The following is a 24,845-nucleotide window of genomic DNA, read 5'->3' on the forward strand; positions in this document are numbered from 1 at the left end:
TTTTCGGCCCGCGGCCCGAGGGATCCGCTAATGACGCCCTAATTGAGCGTCCTGCAAGCTGGGGCGGCTTTTAAAGCGGGGAGAAGAAAGCGGGTGACGGGTCCCGTTTAGAGCCCTGCCCACGAGTCGCGGAGCATCCTCCCGGGACGACTCAAATTTCCCGCTCCCGCCGCAGCAATCCGCGCCGGCAGTGCCCTCCGGGATGGCGAGAGGGAGGGCGCGGAGGGGCTGCCCGCGGGGCTCTGAGCGTGCCACCGTGCTGTTTTCCAGGTTTGAGCTTCCTTCCGAAGATGTGTGACGACGAGGAAACCACCGCACTGGTGTGCGACAATGGCTCGGGGCTGGTCAAGGCGGGCTTTGCCGGAGACGATGCCCCCAGGGCCGTTTTCCCGTCCATCGTCGGTCGCCCGAGGCACCAGGTAAATACCGAGGCAGGACAGAGCATCCCACTCTCTCTGGGCGTCGCCTCCACTTTCCCCTTCCATCACTTCTTCTGCCCTGTACTAAATACCCCGCCCTCTCGTCTGCTCACCTCTTGTGATAGTACTGATGATACATTCCCAGGTCTGGCCAGTGTTTCCTTAACTTCCCTGTTTGGCTGTCCCATGCCTCCTTTTTCTCCTACAATTTCTTTGGGAAAAAGTTCATAAAGTTCATAATGCCTTTCTTTTTTTTTTTCTTTTTCTTTTTTTTTTTTTTTAATTAAAACATTTGCAATTTTTTTTATCCTTGATAAATTACTGCTGAGGCTGCGTAGTAATATGGAGTATCTTCCTTCACTAGAATGCTAATTTCCCTCTGTATCTTCCTGTTTACAAACTCCTTTTCCTGCTTGTGACATTGTGCAGTTTACTTTCAGTCAAATTTTTGAAAGAAGCAACTGAAAATAAGAGGTGTATTATAAATGGGGAAAAATCCATTCATCTGATGGAAGGAAAAAAGATTTTATGAGAACACCTCAAATTCTGTTGACTTAATATTTTAAAAATGTTGAATTTATTTTCCCAAATAGCCTTTCTGGGGTGCGACTGCTTGCACCTTTCCTGAAAATAAGACAGTTAGAATTGCAGAATCATAGAATATCCTGGCTTGGAAGGGACCAACAAGGATTGTCAAAGTCCAGTTCCTGGCCCTGCATGGGACAGCCCTGGGAGTCACACCATGTGCCTGAGAGCATTGTCCAAGCACTTCTTGAACTCGGTCAGACCCAGTGCTGTGACCACTTCGCTGGGGAGCCTGTTCCAGTTCCCAACCACCCTCTGGGTGAAGAACCTTTTTCTAATATCCACCTGAACCTCCCCTGACACTGCTTCATGCCAGTTGTCTGAGATGTGGTTTTTTGGGCTCTGTGATATTGCCTTCCTCAAATAATTCTCTTCTGTGTTTTCTTCTCTTAGGGTGTTATGGTTGGTATGGGTCAGAAAGATTCCTACGTGGGTGATGAAGCTCAGAGCAAAAGAGGTATCCTTACTTTGAAATATCCAATTGAACACGGCATCATCACCAACTGGGATGATATGGAAAAGATCTGGCACCACACTTTCTACAATGAACTCCGTGTGGCCCCTGAGGAACACCCTACTTTGCTCACAGAAGCCCCCTTGAACCCTAAAGCTAACCGTGAAAAGATGACCCAGATAATGTTTGAGACCTTCAACGTGCCTGCTATGTATGTGGCAATCCAGGCTGTGCTGTCCCTGTATGCCTCTGGCCGTACAACAGGTAAAATAAACAAATAAACACCATTTAGATTCTATTTCCTTTCAGAAACTCTCCTTCCTTCCCATTCCAAATAGGAAAACACACCATAACTCATTCAAATTTACAGAAAAATAGGTATTTTTAGTTTTTAGCAATTAACAATAAGAGTAGCATAAAAGCCAGTATGAAATAGGCCCACAGTGCTCTTTCCATAGACTATCTGCATTGCTTTTGGAGAGGCACCATGGAGCTGACTCTGCCACTGCTTGTTGTGGCCCAAATGAGGAGACATTCCTGTAGGGTTACTGCAGTTGCAAAAGTGTTACACCAGTTTAAGGGTTTAAACTGGACCAAAAGACGCCCGTTATTAGATCAAGACAGTCACTGTTGCAAATATTCTTATTGGTCAGTGTAGTAGCAGTGGAAGACTGCTCTTATGGATTAGCTTAAAATATTAATGGAACAACTGTTCTGTGCAAAAATTCACACCAAACAAGAATGCCCAGGCAAGCAAAGGCAGAAAGAACTAGAAAGATCTTTGTGACTGAAAAAGAATTAATCTTCTTTATACTGCCTGAAAAATCCTTTATTTTGCTGTTTTTCTTGATACCTCCTGTGTCTAAGGACTCTAATCATTTGCTAGGTAATTCCAGCTGCTCTCTGACATTTGTCTCCCAGGTATTGTTCTTGATTCTGGAGATGGTGTCACCCACAATGTACCTATTTATGAAGGCTATGCCTTGCCTCATGCTATCATGCGTCTGGACCTGGCTGGCAGGGATCTGACTGACTACCTCATGAAGATCCTCACGGAGCGTGGCTACTCCTTTGTGACAACAGGTCAGTCCTTCAGCTTTTCCCTACTGTGAAAATCCTTGTGTATCTCTTGGCTGATCATCTTCTCTAGTATTGTGCTTATCCAAAGCTTGATTTGATTCTCCTATATCTACAGCTGAACGTGAGATTGTTCGTGATATCAAAGAGAAACTGTGCTATGTTGCACTGGACTTTGAGAATGAAATGGCCACTGCTGCCTCTTCCTCCTCTCTGGAAAAGAGCTATGAATTGCCCGATGGTCAGGTGATCACAATTGGTAACGAACGTTTCCGCTGCCCTGAAACCTTATTCCAGCCATCCTTTATTGGTAAGTGTTCCCAGGAAATTCTCCTTTCTGTAGGAGGTATGAATGAATCAGAAGGTGATTGGTTTGGAAGGTGCCCTGCTCCTCTTCCTGCTTCCTGCTAAATTTGGCACAAAATCAGACATGAATAAATAATGATTTAGATGCTTTGGTTCCTGTAAGGTGGGCTTGATGTGAGCTCAATCTGGTAATTAGCTGAGTTTTGGGCTCTTGTTGCAAGTTTTAGATCAAGTTTTAGGGTCACAAATTTTTCATGATAAAACATACAGTTATAATATCATCATTAAGGAGTTGGACTCCATGATCTGTATGGGTCCCTTCCAGCTCAAGACATTTTATAATTCTGTGTCACTGATGGCAAGAATAGCTTTCAGTGCTGTATTTGCACTTACACTCGAAACAGTATCTATTTCCATGAAGAAGTAAAGTGTCAGAGAGGAGAAGGACATGGAGTGAAGGTGTGTGTATATTTATATGCACTGTAATTAAACATTACCATGGTCGAGATGGTAGGCTTTGCTGGTTATGCATGCAGCTGACGGGTACAGCAAATGTTTATACTCTTAAATCCCAGGCAAAACATGCAGTTGTTCATCAGCTGACATCTTACCGTGGATCCAGTGTCAGCCCTTTCAGGCAGCACCTGTTAAAATTAATGAATTGGAATGCAACCTACAAACACTTGCTTCTTGTTTCTTTTTTCTTCTCATCAAGTACTAATATCTTATTCCATGTCGTGGTTATGTCTTGCCTTGATGATTCTGAATAGAATAGACTGAATTTTGAGTTGACTGAAGAAGAAGTTACTATTGTCTTCTTTATTTCTACTTTAGCTATTTGTGTTGTCTTCATTGCTGTCTTTACTATATTCCACTAATGCTTTTAGTGAGACTGACATAAACCAATACTCATGTTTTCTGTTTAGATACCCTTCCTCCATTGCCATATACTAAATGAGTTTATCTTGCATGTCTACTTGTTCTCTCACTGTATATTTTGGGTCTCTTGCCTTTGCACATGCATTATGATTGTTACCTTTTCTGACAAATAATGTTAATTTTCTAAGTTAGTTTTGTAATTCTATTTTTTTATATTTTTCTGTAACACTTTATAATCAGTAATTATTTTTACGAGAAAAAGGCCATAGAAGTTTATATTAATGATGAGGAGAAATGCCACAGTTTTGTCTCATGAAGAACCCTTGTATAATTTACTGGCCTACTGTCTTTTTTTTTTTCTCAAGGTATGGAATCTGCTGGTATCCATGAAACTACCTACAACAGTATCATGAAGTGTGATATTGATATCCGTAAGGACCTCTACGCTAACAACGTCCTCTCAGGTGGTACAACAATGTACCCTGGCATTGCTGATCGCATGCAGAAAGAAATCACCGCTCTTGCTCCTAGCACTATGAAGATCAAGGTAAGGAATTTGACTCTGTGTTATAAAATGTGGATAAAGATGGGGACAATGTGTACTTCATTAAACTGGGATATAGGAACAACTCAAAATGAGATCAACAGCTGATGGACAAATGAGCAGAAATTCCATTTGATCAGAATAATTATGTTGGTTAGAATCAAGTGTTAGAAAAGAAGAAAATATGATTACAGATTTTTTAATATATTACATGTGTTGTAAGAGCTGCTGAAGATCAGTACTGTTATAGAAAAGTTCTTTACTTGCTTAAAGAAATACCTAGTGGTTTGATTGACTATGAGCATTGATGATACGGATTCGTTGTTCAGAAATGAAGATTTTTTGCTTTTCTTTATCCTAGATCATTGCCCCTCCTGAACGCAAGTACTCTGTCTGGATTGGTGGCTCCATTCTAGCATCTCTGTCCACCTTCCAGCAAATGTGGATCAGCAAACAGGAGTATGATGAAGCTGGTCCATCCATTGTACACCGCAAGTGCTTCTAAGCACTTCCCCCCTCAATTTACTTCCCACTCAGGATGAGGACAGTATGCTTCTTGGAGTCTTCTGGCAAACCTTCCCGAACTCTTCAGTCATTGTACAGTTTGTTTACACACCCGTGCAATTTATTTGTGCTTCTAATATTTATTGCTTTATAAATAAACGAGATCTGGGACTTGCAACCTACAAATTATTGTCTTTTGTTTCATTTTAAGTATTTTTTGGTCCAAAAAAATGAGACTAAACCCCTAGGGTTTTGAAACTCCCATGAAACCTATGAATACTTTTATTGCATCCATGTCCTAACTGATGTAGGCATGTTAGGTCATGGTGTTCTATTAGTAAGAATTTACACTTTATAGTTTTAATTTTGAAACTTGAAACAAAAGAAGCAATATATTTCAAGGCTAATAAAGAAAAAACCTTGAGGGTAGACCCAGTTAAGTGGAACAAGTGAAAGGAAACCTCTCATAGTCAGTTTAGAAAGATTCTTCTTTTGCATTTATTGTAACCCAGACATTTTAATATTCATTTATTGAAAGCCAAAGCTTCTGTGAAAGAATTACGTTAATACATTTAGAATGAGATTTATAAATAATTATCTCTGTCCTAAAGAGTCATACAATTGTTTTCTGTCAGCTATAAATATTTATGACAAAACATTAATTAAAACTGACAGCCTACTCATCTTCCCCTATCTCTTCAAAGCCAGAGATAAGGAAGTGAAGTCTTTATTGTACTAATGCACAAGAATCAAACTTTTGCTGTATAAACATACAATTATTAAAATCACAATTACTTTCACATCATCATTCATATGTCTTAGGCAATTTTTAATCCTTAATCTCTGCTGTCCTTTCTTGCTATTTGACCCAGATACTAGTCATAAATTGCACAGTCTCCACGGGCATTTGTGTTCCTCACCAAGACTTCTTAAAACTGGGCTCTTTGATTTTTTTTTTTCCCAAAAAAAAAAAAGGAAGTACAGAACAATCTGGGACATTTTCATAAAATGGAACCAATCGGTGTTACAGTTTGAACTATGTACAGACTGGAACATGCCTAAATTTGATTTAAGAAACCAGTGCATATAGCAAGCTGTGTATGTATGTAGTTAGCTGTCATCTCACCTGTTTGAAAAGATAAGATTTTATGCTAATTTTATAATCCAATGCTAATTAAAAAAAATATTTTACACATTTATCGGGAAACTTTCTGTTCTTCTTAGCTCTTATTTTCTTGAAAGGCATTAAAAGTAGTCATTAGGTGTGATCTGTGATTATACAGAACCAATTTTACCCTTTGAAAATATGAAGATATATTTAGTGTTTGTCTCCAATTTACTTATCATTAGAAGACATTTTACTGGGGGAGTGCTGTAATTTCCTACTATCCCCTTGCAATTGAAATATTGAAATATTTCTAGATATTTTTGGGGTTGGGCAGAGAAGTTGGGTGGAATTGTCAAATATAAAAAAATTTAAACATAAATATGACATTTAAAACATTTTACTATTTGGACATGCATTTAAATATTTTAGGCAAACATAAAAATGAAATTTTAAAAGCATGAAAATTTAAACGTAAATATGAAATACTCATTCTAATAGTGCAGTATTACTGAAATGTTGCTGCAAATAGGCTTTTTCACAATAAAATACAAATTTATTAACCTGTGAATCTGTTAAGGGAAAGTCAACAGCCTCCACTGTTCTCCAGAAGGTTCCCACAGACAGTAATTATTCTGAAGTTCATACCATGGAGAAATTTTGTATATCTTGAAAACATGGGAACTCTTCCAGGTGTCTGACCAACACAGATGTTTGCCAATGACTTTTGCGTATCGTTGTTCAGAACTATTGCACTTTTTTTACTTGTCTTGCTTGCTAATTTGAAAGATTTGGCTGGGCAGAAAGGTTATCTCAGGTATTAGTGTGAATTAATAGGGTGAAACTGGACATAAATTGCAACTAATCGGAGCTTAAAATGTTAAGCAAGTATGCAAAGGGCATGCTAAGTCAGCCCCTGTGGATGCCTGCCTTGACTGGCTCTGACTGATGGGTCAGGAACGGCAGGCAACAGTTGGTACCACATTCCCAGCTCTGATCAGGGGTTCACCACTGAGCATGTGGGCAGGAGCAGGGAATTGAAGGAAGCCACTGGCTGCCTGACTGATGGAAAAATTCCTTCCACAGGCATTTTGGGGTTTGTAATTCACAGTTTGTTGATATGGATATGAGCAGCAAGGATTGTACAAAATAGTTATGTGCTTGCATATAGGTAGGACAGGACTAAAAAATTATCAATGCCTTACCCTTTTCCTCGTCTTACAGTGGTTTTCCAGAGGCATTAATTTTTAGTACAATAGTCCCAGATTTGGCCATTGGAAATTATGTATTCCCACTCAATGCAGTGAAAACTAGTAATTCAATTATATGGGAATTATAATAACAATTTCTGGAGACAAAAACTAGATATAATTTGATTGAGACAAATTTGAATGTTAAATCACATGATCTAGGATTCAAAATACTGGTAAGAGAGGCCACTGTTAAACTTTACCTTCTGTTTACATTTTACAAGACTTAATGTGTTATACATTTTGCATGCAAAATTAAGATGGTGGAGTGGGATGCAGAAACTAACTGCAGAGCACCTATATGACAGGTAAAACTATTTTGAATATTCCTTGAAAAAGGTAGATTAAAAAATATCTGCACCCAAATCCTGTTGTGATCAACAGTCTTCACCTCTGAAACACCTCAGCTAATGAAGACAATGACATTAATTTGAAGACTAAAGGAACCCAGCTAACCTTCACTGCTTTTGATGAGATGCCCTTTCAATGGAAGAATGAAAATTAATGTTTAGCCAAATTACAGATTCAACACACGCATTTTGAAAAGCAGTGTGAATATGTGGCAAAAGGTCTGTCTGCCACACTGAAGGGTGTCCTGTTATTTGACTTTGCAGCTCCTTACTGCTCTGTATGTACAGTGGAGAGGAAGGAATATTGTGGAAGGCAGTCTGACGTGATTTTTAAGCTACATAAAGAAGCTTTATTCAGTAAGAAGGGCTAAATAGTATTAAGAAATACTGACATACATCAGTAAGAGTTGAGACAAAATCTTATTGCCTGTCCTGGCAGCCAGAACAACACTGCCCAGTACTTATGCTTTTGACTCAAGGGCATTGAGGTATTACCACTGCTGGCTGACCCTCACAGAAAACTTTCCTTGTAGATTGACAAGCATTTGAGGAGTATTGAGAATTATGATCAAAACACAATACTTTTAATATCTATATGAAGTATGTGCTAAGGATCTGAAAGTACTGTGATTCTGGTTTAAAAGATTTTTTTTTTTTTTTTTTGACAGGAAATAAGGAGATGTTTCAGAACTCATTTGTTTGTGCTTAAAGGTTACTTAAAAAACTGGTGGTAGAGTCACAAATTTGATAGAGTTGTCTACTTTGCACTAATCTTCTCTTAAAAGGCTGTTTTATCTAAAGCCTTAAGAAAGTCAGCCTGAGGCAAATCACTAATAGGAAAATTTTTAGCTTGAATACTGTAGAGTGATAATTTTTAAAATATAGAATGAGAGGGTTTTATACTTAGAAAACATTAGATGACTCTAAATATATGTGACAGTCAGATTAATCTACAATACTAACACTAAAAAAAAAAAAAAATAGATAAAAACCTTCTGGTTGGATAAATGTATACGAGGCCTGAGCAGAAATTGATGCTTGCTTCCAATAACAGCTGAACCCTGTCCTACCCTGAAGCAACCTGCAACAGAAGTCTCTGTGACTATCAAGACACAAGAAAAAGAATAAAATATTATAAAATTTATTAGTAAATCTCACTTGTTACACTTCAGAACGAAGCAATTCAGGCAGTTAATATACTACCAATTACCTTTGCTTTTTCTCCTGAGGATGGCTACAATTGCTGAAACATAGAAAGTCAGCATACAGAAATGTTAATTATTGAAAAAATGTTATAATGCTGCTATATAATTAAAGGATGGATTTAATTTATTATTAGGCTGTCCTGTGTGAATAATATTGGATGAAATTAATATAGTAGGCATTAGCACAAGTTGATACACCTGGTGGCAGTTTTATATTTCGTCATAAAGGTAGAATTCACAAAATACAGTATATATGTTGTCTACCAAATACAGGGTAGTATGCTCTTGTAGCATTGTATGAATTGTATTTTAGAAACATTTTTAACTAGGAGTATGTATGTATGTTCATACAGAGAAAAAAGTGGGTGAGGCATAGCATAAAGCTGCATTGACATGTAACATGTAAATGATACAATAAGTCTGGGAAGGTACCAAACAAGATGAAGGTAACAAAGCAGTAAGAAAGAGCTTAAAGATTAGTTAGTTCTGAGTCTCTAAGCCCTGCAGGTTTAGATCACCAGAAAGGGTGATTAAGATTATCATTGACATTATCATTGTCAATGGTAATGAGGACTACTTGAGCTTTCTTTCCAAGGTCCCAAATGCCTTAGGAGTTACATTTTGCCTTCTGGATATGCTTTTGAAACAAGGTGACGCTCAAAGGGAAATTGAGGAGCTCCTGAATGTTAGAGAGGGCCTCCAACTCCAGCTCTTCTAGAGAGAGTGGAAATGCAGCAGCACAGCAACTCCTGCCGCACGTGTATCCCCCTCCTGCAGCTCTCTGTAGCCGGTTGTGGCTGCCTCAGCTGAGAAAGCAAACATGGAAAGTGTAGCTGACTGCCTTCAGGGAAGGAAAGGGTCTGGGAGGCACAGATTACTGGGCCAGTAGTTGTGGGGACATCTTCCACGGCATCCAGAAGCACAGTGATTTTACAGTAGCTGCTATCAAGGAAAGAATCAAAATGTAGGGACTACAAGCCATATCCTCAGGTTTATGTAATAGATGAGTTCTGACACTAAATTTCACATTATTTCTTATTTATTTTTTATTTTGATTATATAAACTATTTTCAAGACACAGACTTATATCTTCAAAAACCATTGCTATTTTATATTAAAAAAACAAACCAAACCAAACCGAACCCCAAACCTAAAGAGAATAAGAATCATTACCTTAAACAAGAAAATTGTCTACTTTGGGTCTGTGTGTATATGTGTGTTTACAATGCTCTGATTCTCTGATAAGTCAGAGGGGAGAATTCTTTCAGAAATAGAAATCTCAGCAGATTTTAAAGACAAACCATTGAACAAGTCAAAAGAAAAAAAAAAACAAACTACTTCTTTAGCGTGAATTATGTCATGAATTTAGCACCTAAACTGAGTGATCCTTGCTTGTCAAGAAACACCACCTACAAGGAAACGTCGTTTTCCACCAATTAAATCAAGGCCATTCTGTATCTGTAATTTTACTTTGGGTAAAAGGTTAAAAGGAATCATCTCCTTCCCAGTCTTCTACTACTGTCTGGTTAACCAGCAGACATTTTTCTTGTACTAAACTTGTGGCTTCATTATCTAATGTTTTAGTTTGACAATTTGAGTAACTGGTTATTGAAATTAATGTCATTAGCCTGTCAAGTTACTAATTCAACATTGGTTTTGAATTCATTACTATATTGTTTCCTTCATCATTAAAGCACTGGTCTCCTAGAAAACAGCCTTTTTGTATATGCAGAAATGTGAAAAATACTATCTCTGGGTTTATTCTTACAAATGCTTGATCATTTTTTGATCCATATTTAAAAAGCAAAATGTATTTGCAGGGATGAATATGTAGTAGCTATTTAATGTATGGCTTACTAAATGTCACAATCTGTTGTCAGATACTACAAAATGCCCAGATATACCTTTAACTTGTAATACACTGTATTGTAAAAACTAGAACCTTTAATATGTGATGCAGTAATTTACAAAAATGATCTTAGGCCTTACTAGTCATACTGGTGTGGAAATAATTTCAGATTTATTTTTAATTTAATTCGAGCTCTCTTGTGCAGCTCAGCTCTGTATGGCAACCAGACAAACTGCAGAAATGCAGTAGTTTTTGATCTTTTGCCCATACATTTTGGCAGTTAAATTGAAGGGAATTTGAAAGAGACTTGCATGAAATTGTTATCTTCACTGTACATAGGAAAATGAGTTACTATGCTATTGATGGTGATATTTTCTTTCTTACCTTTATTTCTGGATTCTCCAAACTTTTTGCTGTAATAATATACACACATATATATATACACAAACACATGCACACAGAAATATATTCATACATATTTGTGCATGTATATGCATATAGATATTTTCCCTAAGCCTTCTCTTTAACTTTGAAATGGAAGAGGATCCCTGACTTGGTAACTAGTTTCAGAGACTCCATCTGTACCATACAGCAAATGAGTACTCCTCACTGGAGAATTAGTATAGCTGAAGTTGGAAAGGAAAATATTTCTGGTCAGAAACATCACAGAGATATTTTAGTAAGACAAAACTGTGAATATTTTGTAGCCTTGTTCCTAAGACAGAAGTTAATTCCTGATTTAGTTTTGTGCTCATAGAAAAACCTCAGAATGCCAGAATTTTGAGATCAGAACTGAAGTGTTTTTAGTGACAATGTGAAATACTCTTTCCTTCTTACAACCGACAGCCAAAAAGTGCCACAGAGATAAGATTTTCAGATGTAACCTGAATACATCATATACTGCTGAAAGTATAAAAAATGCCCAGAGAAAATGTATGCAATATCTGGTGTTACATTCTGTGTTTTAATGGCTGCAGCAACAGTTTTGCAGACTTTTACTTCTGATGAAACATATTGTCATCTGTTGTCATTAAACTTTTTCTGCCATTACATTTCAGCTAAGATCATGAATTCTATCCATCATACTGGCACCTAACAGAAATAAGAAACTACATTCTGACCTTCTTTTTGTAAATAAAAAGCATATGAAATCATCAGGAATAGTAAGTATCCTGCAGGCTCCTCTTTCTGCAAGAGATATACAAAGGGTTCCATTGCTTATACAAAGTTAATATATTGACATTGAAAATGCTGTAAGGCTATTTCTTGTATAAGAAATTATTCAGAGAGAGTGATTGTGCAATCTCCTAATAGGGTCATGTGGTGACAGAGGGACAGTGGGTGCTATTAAAAGCTTGACATTTATCACTCACAGTGTTTAAATTTATCATGGAATTTGTGGCATTTGCCAATCTAAGTATAGAGAATGCCACAAATACCACAGAACAGATAAATACTGCTATGCAAAACCCAACAATCTGCTGGTGGTTCTTTGTTAAACCTACAGCGCTCTCCATTCTGGAAATGTGTTGCAGGTGCTACTGGCTGGAATTTCTCAGTATGAAAAAGTAAAAAAAAATGTTTGTTATGCTTTTATTTTCCTTTATCTTGACTATTTAGACTAAAAGGCTTTTTGAATAGGAAATTTTTCAGTGTATCTGTCTGTAGCCTCCAGAACAATGGAGTCCCCATCAAAGTTTAAGTGTCCTAAAGCTAACAAAAACCAGATCATGGAGTAGCACTTAGTGTTATAGTTTAGTGGTGGTATTTGGGCAAAGGTTGGATTCTATGACCTTGGAGGTCTTTTTAAACCTTTATGATCTGATGATGCTATGGCATATCATTCACACAGACAAAATGTACATGACAGTACATGAATTTTATGAGATGTTCTATTGGAAAATACATCATGTAATCTGTGATGAACAACTGTGGAATTCCTGTTGGAAAAAAATGACTTCAGCAGAATGTTGTTCTCTAGGACTCTGAGCTCTAGAGCTCTGTCTAAATCTTGAAGGACAGAATTGATATAATCAATCACACTGTACACTTGCTCTAAGAAACACACAAAAGTCACCATTATTTTTTTTGCAATAACTGCAGAAAAGACATTAAGATAAAGTAGTACTTAACAGAGCTATATTTTCTTCACCTAACAAAGCAGCTTTAATGGTTGGTGGTAGAGGAGATAAAGGCTTTGCCATTGTCTTAAGGTTTATGGAGTCTAGGCACCCAAATCCAATTTGTATCTTGGAAGATATTGTTTCTTGACTTCTCTTTCCCACGTTCACAGGGTGAGCATGAAATGGACAGCTGCTCTCAAGTCGTAGCAGCAGGTGCAGTTCTGTCCTTTCTTGGCTGGAGGAGGTGCTGTGGTGCTAAAGCAACAATTCTCACAGGTGTAAATTCTGTAAAGGGTATTTTGCTACAGCTTAAGAAAGTGAGGCAAAACGTTGAAAGAATGTGTCCATAGTTGTGACCAAGTTCTTCATCTTTGGCAATGACGTGTGTTTGATTCCTTAATGGGAGTCTACCCTTGTAGGACAGACCTAAGCCTAGAGTTAGATAATTTCCCTGCCATGCAGCTATTGAGACTGGCTATTTGATTATCGCTTAAGTTTTTGAATGCATCTGGTTACAGCAGATGGCACTGAAGAGTGTATAATGAAATTCCCAGGCTATCAACAAGACCTGTGTGTCACAAGCCACTCCTGCTGTTAGTTCATGACATGAGCTCTTCACATGAATTTGCTATTCTCTTCCAAATTCCCCAGTCTTTCCCACAACCACAACATTCACATTGCCTGCTGAGAGCAAAGGAGGTAATAATTTAAAATTTACATTCATAGGTAAGTTGAATCATAGGTAAGCTGACCTTTTAAAAAATCTCTTTAAGACTGGAATGTATTTTGATTCAGTAAGTATTTTTTTGGAGGATTAGAACTTCAGATATAACTTAAATGCAGAAAGAAATGGCTGCACTGTATTCTTAGGTCCATTAAAAAAAAGATAGTAGGGCCAAAATCTCAGGTCAGATAAATTTAAACACTGCTCTTGTTTTGATGCTGTTGATACTAGTAGGGCTGCATAAAGTAGGTGAGGGTATGGATATTTTCCAAACATGTGGTTTTTTCTTCCCATGCTGTAAATCTCCAGTGCATGCATACCTTTAATTTAATTATTTTGATATATACACTTGATACATTTCACTGACCAACCCTCCCAGTGAAAACATAACATCTTATTTATGATGTCAAAATCAATGTCTTTACACTATACTTTCCCCATCCTTCCCTCCCCAGTCTTCTTAAAAACTGAAGAAAATCACATTATTGAGAAGGGCTGATCATAAGAGCGACTTTTCAAAAGGGGAAACTCAGACCCTGCTCCCTGTTTGAGGATGTTTCTCTGATCACGGTGCAGGAAGGAGGCTTGCCACCCAATTTAGTCAATCTTGTTGGCCTCATCGTGTTTCAGAGTGAAACATGCTGTGTTAAGTTGTATTTTCCATTCAACAGGAGCTCTGCCTACACTGTGTGTATGACTCATCCACCTGTCTAGTTGGTGTTCTTTGGATTAATTGATCTATCTTTGAGCTCATGTTTTCTCTCATGCCTTGTTTGTTTTCGTGGCAGTCATATTTGGATTTCACACATTTATTTTTGCTGTGCATTGTGCCTTCAAACCCAAGGAACAGTTTGCACTGACATTTCAGATAGCATGATTCTGGACTTTGATAACTAGTTGGTGTAATTAAACTAAATATGCTTCACAAATATTTATTAAAGCCCTGTGGGATTGGCTGTCATTTTTTTCCCTTCCCCTTTGCACTAGCATTCCTGTGAGCCTTTTCCCTTTGTAACACAGTTTCTGTCCCAAGGCTGATCCTTCAGGCCAAGGAAATGGATAAAATTATGAAATGTAACAAAAAACCCTAATGAAAAAATTATATCAATAATTTATCCCTTTTTTTTTATTGATTGAAATATGTTTTAAACAGATGAAGCCTTTAAGTGTTTATCAGAAAATACTTGAATCCCCTCGCCTGGATTTTGTCCACTAAAACTGTAGGATGGATATACTTATACAGTGAAACCAGGGCTGGAAAACAACTGATTTATACTTTTTAAGATCAGGAGAGGGTTGGTTTTTAGAAAACACTGGGGAGCTACATCTCACCATGACATCTTGAAACTCCCATCTCTAAGTTCTCTTCGTGTAATTTTCATCTATTTTAAGCATGCAAAAATCCTTATTGAATCTAAAGCTTAGGAGTCCTCTGGTCCTTCTGGCTTTTTGATTTTTTCTTTTTAGGCAAAAGGAAGCCTCTGGGATGCAACAAGTCCTTCACGGATTCATTCTTAGAAGTTTCCACCAGGAAGTATGTGTTTCACCATGCCTCTGTGCAGTAAATCAGGATGGGGAAAGGGAGAGTTACTGTCCCATGTTAGGAGGTATGACCCCCTTATGTGCTTGAATACAGTCTGAGTGACTCTGTCATGTGGAATTTGTGGGTGAAATGGAGATATTCTGTAAAGGGTTATTGACGAAAATATAATTATTTTATTTCTTTTATTGTGTTCTGGCAGGTAGGGACACACAGACACATACAGATGTAAGACATGCTTCAAAACCTGAAAAAAACCCAGAAAACATAGATAAAACTTGATGTAATGTTGGCAATACATCTTAGTAACTGGTAAAAATCAATAGCTGGTAAAAATGTTTACGATATAAAATATTTACCCGTCTGCATGTAAATATAAATATATGACGTTTACACTCCGCTGAAGCCTTTGAAGTTCAACTGATAAATATTTTAAAGACTCTGTGGTTCAGGTTCTGGTTAGGTGTTTAGCTACACAAGAGGTGTGTAGTGTAGTTCTTCAGCTTCCCTTGATCCTCAGCAAGGTGTAGAGCTGGGCAAGCACAAGTGGGAAACATACCCAGGGATGACTCAAACAGATGCTTGGTGCTACTGGTAGAGTGAGCCAGCCTGCCCACCCCAGGCCACAGATCCTGGGAATTGATAGAGTAATGGAAGATTCATCTCTCCATGCTGTTTCCCACTCATAGAACATAGATTTAGGTTAACGAAATCACGGAGCAAGGTACCACGACAAATTTTCTTTTTTTTTTTTTTTTTCTTCCCTATAAATCAATGATAGTTTGGTTAAGTTTATCAGAGGAAAACAATCCTCATGTTTTTACAGGAAAGTGTGAAAGGGGTTGCAAACACAGCAGAGCAGAATTTTTAAATCTAAAATGCCAAGTAAATACCTGATTCAAATGAGGACAGATTTGCACAGGATGTACACAAATCAGTGCAGCCCTTGAGCAACTCTAACCTATGCAAGAAATTATGTGCGTTTCACTGTCATCTAGAAAAAGAAACTGTAACTCCCAATATTATAGCAACATTACACATAATGCTGATTTGTCTTTTTCTTAAAAACACAGAAATAAATCATACACGTTTGCAGCTGTCCCACAATGTTTTGTGAATGATTGAATTTTTCTTTTTCTCTTGTTGTGTCACAGATTCCTGCAATACTGTTGAAAGTAAATCATCTCTAATAGATTCTGAAAAATATAGTTATGAGTAGAATATTTCAGAACATGAAAATTTTCACAAAATCTTTAGGTAACCATTCAATTTGCTGTGAAATAAAAGAAATCAATATTCTGAATTTGATTTTGCCCCATTTTGAAATGGAAACATTACAAAAAATTAATGAAGTACTCATCCTGGAAATCTTTTTCTTTAGGAAAGATTAACAAATGGTGTTATGAAAACAAAGCATGTTGCACAGCACTGAGCAGATGCTGTTTGTTAGTAACAGTTGTGGAACTCACAAAAATGCCAGTTTAAATCACCACCTGTGAAATTTCAGATGTGCATGATTGGGATGGGTCTGGGAAAGTGTTCTGGCTCTAGGAATTGGTAATTTCCAGTACAAGTGCATAGCTCTATATACTAGATTAAAGATTCTAGACTAAAAAAACTGGCAGTACAGAATATTTATAAACTTACATTAATTTGAAAATAATTTTTTAAAAAATATTTCATGAGCTCCACAAAATGTGTCAGATTCTTTTCTCAAACCCATGACTATATACTCTTGATCCATATGTACTAATGGCACTGCAAGTCAAAATTCAATAGATTTTGCCTGGAATCTTACCTGGGACAAAATCTTAAATCTTGTGGAATTTAAATATATTTTCCCCACAGAACCCTTTTAACTCATTTCAGTAATCTTACAGGAGAGGATTCATAGAGAATTCCTATGGGTGGGTTTGCCTTTGCTTAATCCAAACTGTCTTCCCTAACACATTCCTCATATGCAGTATGGGGGACTTTATCCCCTTCTGTGGTAAGCATGTTCTGACTGACCAGGGCCAGCACGAATGGTGGAGCCTCTAGTGATAATTAACCAGGTGGCCTTCACTACAATGTAAATCTCAAGATTTGAAGGTCCCACCGCCCACTGCTTTCAGTGTGGTTTGTAACAGTCCAATGTACCATTCAGTTTTCCCAGAGGCTGCTGTATGGCAGAGAATATGACACATCCAGTCAATACCATACTCTCTGGCACAGGTGTCTAATGTCTATGAGGTTATTTCGAAAATGAGTCCCATTATCCAGCTCTATTCTCTCAGGGGTAGCATGCCTCCACAGGACTTGCTTTTCAAGGCCCAGGATGGTATTTCAGGCAGTAGCATGTGGCACAGAATAGGTCTCCAACCATCCCGTGGTTGCTTCCACCATGGTCAGCACACAGCACTTGCCTTGGCAGGCTCAGGGAAGGGTGATGTGAACAATCTGCCAGGCCTCCCCATGCTTATTTTGACCATTAGCCCCCACACAACAGGGTGATGCCCACCCACTTGGCCTGATTGATTGCAGTGCATATTTCACAGTTACAGATAACCTATGAGATATTTTCTATGGTTAAGTCCACTCCTCAGTGTCCTGAGTTGCAGTGTATTCTATTACCATCCTCAGGAGCTGTTGAAATCAGGTGGGGCAGTGTTTCCTTGCCTCCTCCTCCCAGACTATCTTTCTGTTAATTGCCCATCATTGTCCTGCCGCCTGACTCAGAGATAACTCCCTCCGGACCATCTTCTGTTAATGAGCCTAATCAACACTTGGCCTCATGACTCATCACCCCATTGTGAGATGCTCCACCCAGAGGGAGGAACCAAGCATCCCATCGTGGATATAATCTGGGACTCTGACCACCAGAGGTAATGCCTTTCCACTGGATTTCCAGAGGACAAGAGCTACACAGCTACCACTGGACCTTCTGAGGAGGAGCAGACCCTTTGTTTCTACAGGATCACCACTTTGGGAGGACTGCAGCCACCATTCTACCAGACTGCCACCACCACCCTGACTAACAGGGTGCCAGGTTGTATCATAACTCTGTCAGTTTAACCCAGTGTTATCTGCTTTTATTGTTTTTTTTTTTTTTTTTTTCCCCCTCTTTTTATTTCCCTATTAAATTGTTATTCTGACTTGGTGTCTCCCACTAGTTTGTTTTCAAACTAGCACACTCAGTCATGAGCCCATCTGGATGTTGCATATCTTCCCTGATGACCTGAGGTGTCATGGGCCCACCAAGCCAGAAATAATTCACCCTTTTGTTGTCAGTCCAGATCCACCTGAAACACTTTAATCTTGGCAGCCCAATCCACCTGTCCATTGTGGTGTTCTTCAGTAGCCTGACTCCGGGGTACATGAGCATCTCATGATGTACTTTTACAGCAAGCTTCTCTACCTGGACAGTGATGTTTTGCCAAAATTCAGTAGCCCAGAACGTTTACCTCTGCTCTGCCAATTGGTCCAGCCACCCCCACAGAACACTTGCTACCATCCATGTCTCAGAGTAGGGGTAGTGTGCTGGCCATTTCTCTTGTTAAGTGATGTCCAAATCCAGCTGGATGGCTTTCAGCTCTGCATCCTGACTTGATCCACCTTGTCCCTCAACAGCTTCTGTCTCACTGCATAGGACTCCCCAGCCAGGACACACATGCTTTAATACAAACATCCGTGCACCCATGAATATGGCTTGTATGCATTTATACCTCATGTGTCTGTATAGAATTAATAAAAAATATATTTCACGAATTTTTATTACAACTGCAGAATCTTTGAATCACAGAAGGATTAAAAACCCTCTGCATTTCTTACTGAGCTCCTGCTTTTTCACTCCTGTTCACTGACATACTTTACTTTCAAGTCAATCACTTGACTGCCCTAGTTATTTCAAGAGATTGTTTCAGCCTGGCTTCTGAAGGGAAGCTTTAATGTAATGTGAATTCCCTTCTGTGGCTGGTGAGATGGGGAGGGAGACAACAGGAGTGAGGGGCACCAGGAATACTGAAGACATATGGTGGTGTAGCAATCAAAACAAAGGAAAAGAACTCTGCAGTAAGTCACGTCACTGAACTGAAAGCAGCTGGGAGCACAGAGATTCAGCCTTTGGTTGAAGACAAATGTAGACAGGGCAGAGATAAGCAGTAGCACTGAAAAAGGTGCTTGATGTAATGCATTCATACTGAAATACTGAAGCATGATTTCTCACAGTTTATTTTCTTTTTTGGTATGGAATAGGAGACGGATCAAAATGCTGGCAGGAGTTCCATTATAGCTGACTCTTTTCTTATTACTGGATCTTATTTTTTTGTTGCTCTGGGTATTCTGAAGCATTCACAACTTTTTCATAATTCATATTCTGCCATAGGAAATTTTAAAATATTCTGGTGTAAATAATATCTTCAAGGTTTTTAAATTCTGGCTCATCTAAAGCCAGTGGGAATTGCCATTAGTACAATGAAAATTTACTACCACATGATGAAGATATTATGATATAATATAAATTTTTTAAAAGGTATTATTACTATTTAATTTAATTATATTTCTTCTGATAAAAATTTGATGGAAATTTTGATGGAAAAGCAAAAAATAGGGTTTGCCAAACTGAGTCTCACAATACTCTGCATTTGCTCTGGCATGCTGGCTGTATAATCGGCTGGTATTTTAGCACAATGCCCTAATCAGTTATATTGGGTTACATATATTTTGAAATAAGTATCTTTGAAAGAATAGACTCAAGGAATAAAATCATTTGTTCAATGGTGAAAAAATTTCACTCCCATATTGAATTAAATATATCAGTATGTAGATATTTTTTGCATCCTTAAAATGTGTACTAAATCTGTTTATAGTGGAATCCTTCATACTCTTTTCTGTCCAAGTTATTTTTGAAAGGCTCTTTCATCAGTGTATATGAAAACTCAAAGAAAGCTGAAATTGAAAGGCACATAAGATTAGGTCACAAATTTACACTTAAGCCATCATAATCCATGAAATTGCATTAATGGATGTTTGGATGATTTAGCACAATGTGAGTGCTTTTTTGAGATTGGTGAGGGTCGGAAGGGAAACTCAATAGACTGGCAGCAGATGATCTGGTCACTAGAATATTTTACTTCTTTTGTATATCTTTGCAGAGCCTGTCAATTCATAAGTATTTGTTTCAATAATATTTTCCTTCCCTTGGCTGCAGCCTGTCTGCAAATAAATCAGAGTTTGCAAGAAGTTCAAGTGCTGCTGCATTAGGAGCTGTAAACCTGCCAGAAGTAAATGCAATTTTAATTCAGTATATAGAGCTAAATTATTTCCTCGGAAATTGATTTGATCTGTTAATTTGTGCACTGAAAGGTCCCTGCGGACACCTTACAAGAGCCCCATAAAACTTCGGTGATTTTTTCTGTCAGGAAATAAAATATTCTGTAACTAGAAAAGTATAATACTTAAAATTTGTTTTCTAGGTAAAGCAGTTACATTTTGATTTTTTAAATTACCTTAGTTCAGAAGACTGTGGTATATTTATTTAGTACCTGCCCCCATTGTGAATATTTCTTATGGTAGCCCCCCACCCTTTGCAAGAATAGTTATGGAACTTCAACATGACTTATGAACCCTCACTTCAAAGTTCATGACTATTCACAGATTTATTCCTTCTTCACTGATTACATACATTGTTTTCCTGAACGACTTTTCATTTATAGCAATCTTCATTTATAGATAGGAACCTCTGATGCATAATAGAGTCTTAATTCGATTATTAGGTTAACTGAGTGTTTTGTCTGTTCCTGCAGTACAGGAAGCCCTGAATTCTGTGTGCTTGACACTGCTACTATCAAGCATGAAGCATATAAATGCAGTCTCTATTCCATGCTCACAACAAGGACCCCACAAGTGCCTGCCATTGACAGCTTTGACACAAACACTGTTGACAGGATGGGCAAAGTGTCCTACCCATTTCTTGGCAGCAAAATGAGTATTCTTGAAATGTTGCTTTCTCTCGCGAAAGACTGAGGTCATTAGTACATCCAAATCTTGTACCTTTTGGGAAGTCATTACTTTTAAAACTGCAGAAAAAATTCACTTTCTCCGCTGTGATATACTAGAGTTGCCTTTTGAGGGAAATTCATTTGAGAAAAAGACACAGAGAGGGATTTTTTATCAAGATCTACACACGGCAGCTAACTGCAGCTAGAATTGTACTCATACAATGGGGAGGGAACGTACACACAAATGCACATTTTATTGAGAGAGAAAGTGTAGGTAGAAGCAGATGACCTAGATGATTTTATGAATAAAAGATTTAATCTGATGCAATCATTTCATTAATACACACATGGCACCAACTGAAAACAGAGCATAGCAGATGGCTATGAGAGGTCTTAAAAAGGCATTTTCAGTTTAGTAGCTAATGACTTAGATTTCATGGACTACACCAAATACTATCAGAAACGAAGTATTTATCATATCAGTCTTCCAAAGAACGTTCTAATGTTTTATTAAAGCACTGCTGAAAGATCTCTCTTTTGTGACACTAGTTAGAAAGTGCAGTCACATTACATATTATACAGATATAGGGCAACATGACTTTTCACAAAAACTTCTGAAAGAAAACCCCATTGTTTTCTTTATTAATAGCCTATATTTTTTTAATTTAAAGCTCTTTCTTTGCTTCTAGTTTGCTACAGTTGGTGGAAACAGTAGTTTACAATATAACAATGAAATACAATCATTTGCCATGCAATTTTAGAATATAAACATGACATATGTTCCTTTGCTGTAATGATGGATCCACTGCAAACAGCTGCAAAAAATTGCATTGAAGATTGTTGGGATAATATTAATAATTGATTCGATCTATTTTAAGGTAAAATATTTGGAATAAATTTAGGATGAATGTATAAATTTAAAAGGAGGCAGTAAGTGCAGAAGGCTCTTATCAGAGCTGTATTGTGTTTTTACATTAGTAAACCTCAGCAGAGAAAGCAACGAAGGAGGGGAATAAGGCTGTTAACACACTGTATCACAGCACGGGCCATGTGGCTACCACATCCTGCCCCAGTCATGTTATCCACATCCAGGTTGCAGGGGGTCTGACAGACAAGCCAAATGTGTCAGCTCTGCTCTCAGTCTGTTCTGCTCCATCCTGGATGAATGTGCATCCTGCAAGATTTGATTGCTCTCCGGACCCTTTACAAAACCAGATCAGGGCAAAAGGGCTGGATTTCTTAGAGAGAATCTGGCCTACAGCTTCTTACAGACAGACTAACCTCAGTTTGGCTTCAAACTGAGGACACATACAGTCTCATTCTTCAGACCTAATCCAAGATCAACTTAGTCTATATTATTGCTCAGAAATTAATATCGCTGCACTGGGATCTTTGAACACATGCAGACTGAATTTTCTTTTTGTAAAGCTTGTTTGAGATCCTGTTAGGTATGACAGAGTTTATACTGAATTTGAACTGAATGAATACTCATTCTCTTTGGCTGCAAAGCAAGAGGAACAAAAATACACCCTACCACCCAAAAGCTGGTGTGTGGAATAGCAAGCTGATTTTATTTCCTTTCTATGCAACTGATAAAAATATTGAACAAGACAGGCCTGGCCCTGTTGCAAACTGTTACTGCTGCTTCATCTGGAAATGGTTCTTTGTAAACTAGGAGATATGAAGCTTTGATAATCCTGAATGTTTGTGAATTAAATGTAGTCATGGTTTTCTAATCTGAATATATACACTGTGCAATACACATCCACAGCATCCTTGGCAGCCTGCTGCTCTGCAAGTCCTGGCTTTACCATAGGCTGAAGCGTTCAGGGGAATGGTGTAAAAACTGAGATGAACCTTTAGAAGCTGAAAATCTTCTTACCTCTGCAACTTACAGTCATGACTATACATAGTCTGAGCACTTTGTGATTTAGACAATTTGTCAGATAAATCCCCAGGTTGCCGTTACTCACATAGAGGATAATGGAAATGCAGTCAATCGCATTGTTCATACACCTTTCACTGTTGTGTTAAACATTCAGAGAACATCATGTTGATTCTTATTACCTCTATTTTGACAGCAAGACAGGCCTCAGATTAAGGACAGAAATTCATAGCTTCAGAAATCATACATGTAAATTCAAGATATAACAACTTCCTTTGAATTTTATAGCCACTTTACATGAATGTTGGCCTTGTGAAAGAGACTCTCACTGAATTTTTTGTTTTCCAAACTCACCAAGGTCTGAAGTCTTGTAAGCTTTCTTAAGAGGAAGGCCAAGTATCCTGCATCTGAATATGGTTGCGGGGTGGTGTATGCTAAAAAAGGAGCAGTCAGGTATTCCAGAATGAGATGCAACTCCTGTAAAAAAAGCTCTGAAAGAATTTAACTTTAAACCATAATTAAACCAAAACAATGTAATAACAATGTTTATATGTTTGCAGCATTCATTTATGATATTTCACTGACAATATGATATTTCACAAACACTGACTAACTGTTAATTTGTAGACCAGTGTTTGATATGATCAGAATGTAATTCCTTTGCATTTAAGGGTCCTAAAAGCTCAGATAAATGGGTTTTCTATCCCAGTACCAGGGAACAGCTTTCCTTTGTAGACATTCTGTCATTTATCTATGAACCAAAATCATCTCTCTTCAGTAACTTCAATCATGGGTTTTCCCTCTGTTTGGTGTGCTAAATAGGATTATCATCATTAGCTTCTTAGCATATTCCCCGCCCTCTCTCCTTCTACATAGGCATTACTCCTTCCCTTACTGCTTTGATTTCTCTCTTTTTCAGATCCATCTCTAAACAGATTTCAATCTATATGAGACACTCAGTTGTCAGGGTAGCTGGATAGATACCACAGTCCTTTTAAAACAAAACAAACCAAACTCTAACTTCTTTATAGCTTTGGTGTTGTTGCAGCAGCAATTTTTAGAAACTATATACAAAAAGCCAAAGACCCTTGACTGAGAGAGAATAAAAATCTTCAAATTTCTGTGCAGAGGTATTCATTGATCCTCTCTTGTTTGACACTTTCCTAATTCAGTCAGTCAAGTGACCCAGTATCACGTGAAGCAGAGTCCATCTGCATAGTCCAAATGAAGGAACAGCAAACCTTGGGGTGTCTAAAGCATACAGATGCCTTCTTGCACAGATGAAGCATGGTTCCATTTATTCAGAAAACACTTAACATCTTTAATATGAAATGGAATTGGCTCATGAGAGAGCTGCAAAGAAAAAAAAAAAAAAAGACTACACTGTTTACTATGGCCTGTGCAGCTCTGCTTCAGAAAGAATTTGATTTTACTGAGTTTGATGGTAGGAATATTATGATAAAACTGACAGGAATTTTTCTGACGTTGTTCTTTAATGAGATTAGTTGAACAGGTGTGAAGGTTTACCTGTTTTTTTTGTAAATATACAGAATACAAGAATAAATTTTACACTGTTTCACTGGGGAAGTCAATTCCAATTGGTACCAATGTTTTGTGTGGAAATGTTTGGTGATGTTTCAGGTACAGTCTGTAAGGGTATCTGTAAAATGAAAAAAAACTGTTTTAAACACAGTTGTTTATGAGAATAAAATATGTGGACTGATTATATTGCAGGGGTTTATTCAAGATACTTTTTTCTTTTACTGTTTAGAGATGCTTTGTGTGAAGATTTGGTGTCTTTTCTAGCATAGATACAACCTTACTCTCAGAATTCTCTGAAATGGCTATATATGAGCTTTATTTCTTTTCAGTGATTCTTATAACTGTGATCAGGGGAGAATAAAGATGCAATTTGGAGTCAAGTATCTTCCAAGGGTTAGCAGCTCTAACAAGTAAGGTCACTTCTGTTGGAGACCGCTGTTTTGATCTCTAGGAGAGAGGCAAAGCCCAGCAACCCCTGGAGACCCCCGGGCAGGCGCCCGTGGCTGGGCGGGCCACGGTGTCACAC

General features: G+C 37.9%; 1 protein-coding gene across 1 annotated transcript; it reads left to right on the forward strand.

Moving 5' to 3' along the window:
* The first annotated feature begins 226 nt into the window (after positions 1-226).
* On the forward strand, positions 227-4,954 carry ACTC1 (actin, alpha, cardiac muscle 1). Its single transcript, XM_008639558.2, has 6 exons — positions 227-419; positions 1,398-1,722; positions 2,380-2,541; positions 2,654-2,845; positions 4,086-4,267; positions 4,626-4,954. Exons 1-6 carry the CDS (start codon positions 291-293, stop codon positions 4,767-4,769), a joined length of 1,134 nt encoding a protein of 377 aa, XP_008637780.1. The 5' UTR covers positions 227-290; the 3' UTR covers positions 4,770-4,954.
* The last annotated feature ends 19,891 nt before the right edge of the window (positions 4,955-24,845 follow it).

The sequence above is a fragment of the Corvus brachyrhynchos genome, unplaced genomic scaffold (assembly GCF_000691975.1).
Source record: "Corvus brachyrhynchos isolate BGI_N302 unplaced genomic scaffold, ASM69197v1 scaffold115, whole genome shotgun sequence".
NCBI lineage: Eukaryota > Metazoa > Chordata > Aves > Passeriformes > Corvidae > Corvus > Corvus brachyrhynchos.

What these genes read in the sequence shown, in the direction of transcription:
- ACTC1 (XM_008639558.2), top strand. Translation starts at nt 291, where the DNA reads ATGTGTGACGACGAGGAAACCACCGCACTGGTGTGCGACAATGGCTCG. An exon ending in TCGGTCGCCCGAGGCACCAG is followed by an intron (nt 420 to 1,397) that starts GTAAATACCGAG and finishes TTCTTCTCTTAG; the next exon opens with GGTGTTATGGTTGGTATGGG. An exon ending in CTACTCCTTTGTGACAACAG is followed by an intron (nt 2,542 to 2,653) that starts GTCAGTCCTTCA and finishes CTATATCTACAG; the next exon opens with CTGAACGTGAGATTGTTCGT.